At 44.4% G+C, this 1862-nt stretch overlaps 1 protein-coding gene across 1 annotated transcript; it reads right to left on the bottom strand.

Annotated features, from left to right (window-relative positions):
* Window positions 1-354: 354 nt before the first annotated feature.
* Window positions 355-1715, bottom strand: SARC_15191 (hypothetical protein; the record flags this gene model as incomplete). The annotated part of the gene is made up of 2 exons (XM_014290681.1): window positions 355-496; window positions 1558-1715. Coding segments are annotated over 2 exons (300 nt in total), but the record flags the coding sequence as incomplete, so codon positions are not given.
* Window positions 1716-1862: the final 147 nt, after the last annotated feature.

The following is a 1862-nucleotide window of genomic DNA, read 5'->3' as shown; positions in this document are numbered from 1 at the left end:
GTGTGTGTACATATATTCTATATTGATAAATTAACTCACAACAACGACGGGGCAGGGGTCTGTTGAGTATCGGTAGAGCACTGCCTGCCACCTGAATGATTGGTCGTAGATATTGCTTCGCTATTGTTGTTGTGTGTGTATTCTTGGATGCTATTGATGATTCTTGGCCTCTGTTCCAAAAAATATCGATCAGATCTCCAATTACACACTTTCCCAAATTTCTCCACTAATAGTCTTGCTAATTCAATTGACATGCGTACCTTTATTCCCGAATCAGGCTCTAATTTGGGCTGTTGGGTTATAGGGTTTTAAGGTTTTAGAATTTTAGGGTCTCTATGGTGTGGTATTGGATACTTACCGTATGCTACTGCTGATGCGATCGGTTAAGAATGGGATGAATCGTTTGAGCGCAATCTGCGGCTGTGCCGTGACCAGTGCCTCGCACATGTAACCGATGGGTTTCATGGCCTTCATCACCAGACTGCTAGTCACATACCTGTCCATAAAAAAGGATTGTTTAAGGGTTTGGGGGCTACTATTAACCCAAAATTAACGTGTGTAATTCGGGAGTGGGAGACTGCTTGTCACATACCTGTCCACAAAAACAAAGATTGTTTAAGGGTTTTGGGGCTTTTATAAACCCAAAATTATAGTGTGTAATTCGGGAGTGGGAGACTGCTTTTCACATACCTATACGCAAAAAAAGGATAATTTAAAGGTTTTGGGGCTATCATTTACCCCAAACTAAGGTGTGTAATTCGGGTGTGAGATTCACAGTTGGAGCTGGAGGCTTAGTGAATGAGTATAATGCCTTTACCACCAGACAGCTCGCCACGTACCGGTTTACAACCGAGGTTTGCATTCCGGGACTAAGTTATAGAGGTCAGAGTCGAAGGTTTAAGTACCGTGTCTGGTGGCCTCCGTCACATATCCCAAACAGTTGCGAAGTGCTGGTGCGCCTGTACGCGACTGTTCCACACAGCTAACACTCACACGACGATGCCATGATACTACGCATGCAGGTTTAGGGTATAGGGTATAGGGTTTCAGGTTTAAGGCTTAAGGTTTTAATTGTGCGACTTCTATTATGCTCACAGTGCATATCCCTCACAGGACACTGTTCTTTAGGTTTTAATGTGCTACTGAGATGTCGGACTATGAGCGAGACACAATACCAATATACACATGTGAACAAGTAGCAACCCTAAAACCCTAAATCCTAAAACCAGAGCAACGCAATCCGGACACGTGCATGTGAGAACGCAGAACATACAAAGACACAACCTGGCCACTCACAAGTGTAATTGAAGGGCAAGCGCACACACAACACATTCAAAATATATTCTAACGCACATGCACACTACAAACCACACAGGCGACCCTCACAGCACAACCCACACATATCCCCATGCGCAAACACCTCCACACTTGAGAAGGCCTATACCACCACCTATAATACTTCGTTCCCTAAACCCTAAACCCCTCTGGCGAGCCAGGATATTACAAATACATCAATAGTGTGGTGTGGTATCGTCACAGTGTATGGCGCAACAATACCTAAAGACTCTGTCAAGGCACTCAGCGTAGATGTCTGGTGATAGCTGAGCGAAAAACACCAGACACAGATCTCTCAGCGATTGCGAGAAATTCGCCTCAATCTGAGCTGTGGCTGTCTTTTGCGATGACTTGGCAGGCGCTGAGTGATGACTACACACCTGTGCCATGAAACATGCACCAAAATAATCAGTAAGAAGCTGAAACCCTAAAACCCTACAACCTTTAAACCCTCGATGCCACTGGCACACCGCATTAACGATCGAGATTAAGATTGTTGGCCTACATCAGAACATATATATGTATAT

Source organism: Sphaeroforma arctica (assembly GCF_001186125.1).
Source record: "Sphaeroforma arctica JP610 unplaced genomic scaffold supercont1.5746, whole genome shotgun sequence".
NCBI lineage: Eukaryota > Ichthyosporea > Ichthyophonida > Sphaeroforma > Sphaeroforma arctica.
Note: the sequence above shows the minus strand (reverse complement) of the source record. Positions and strands in the feature narration are given on the sequence as shown.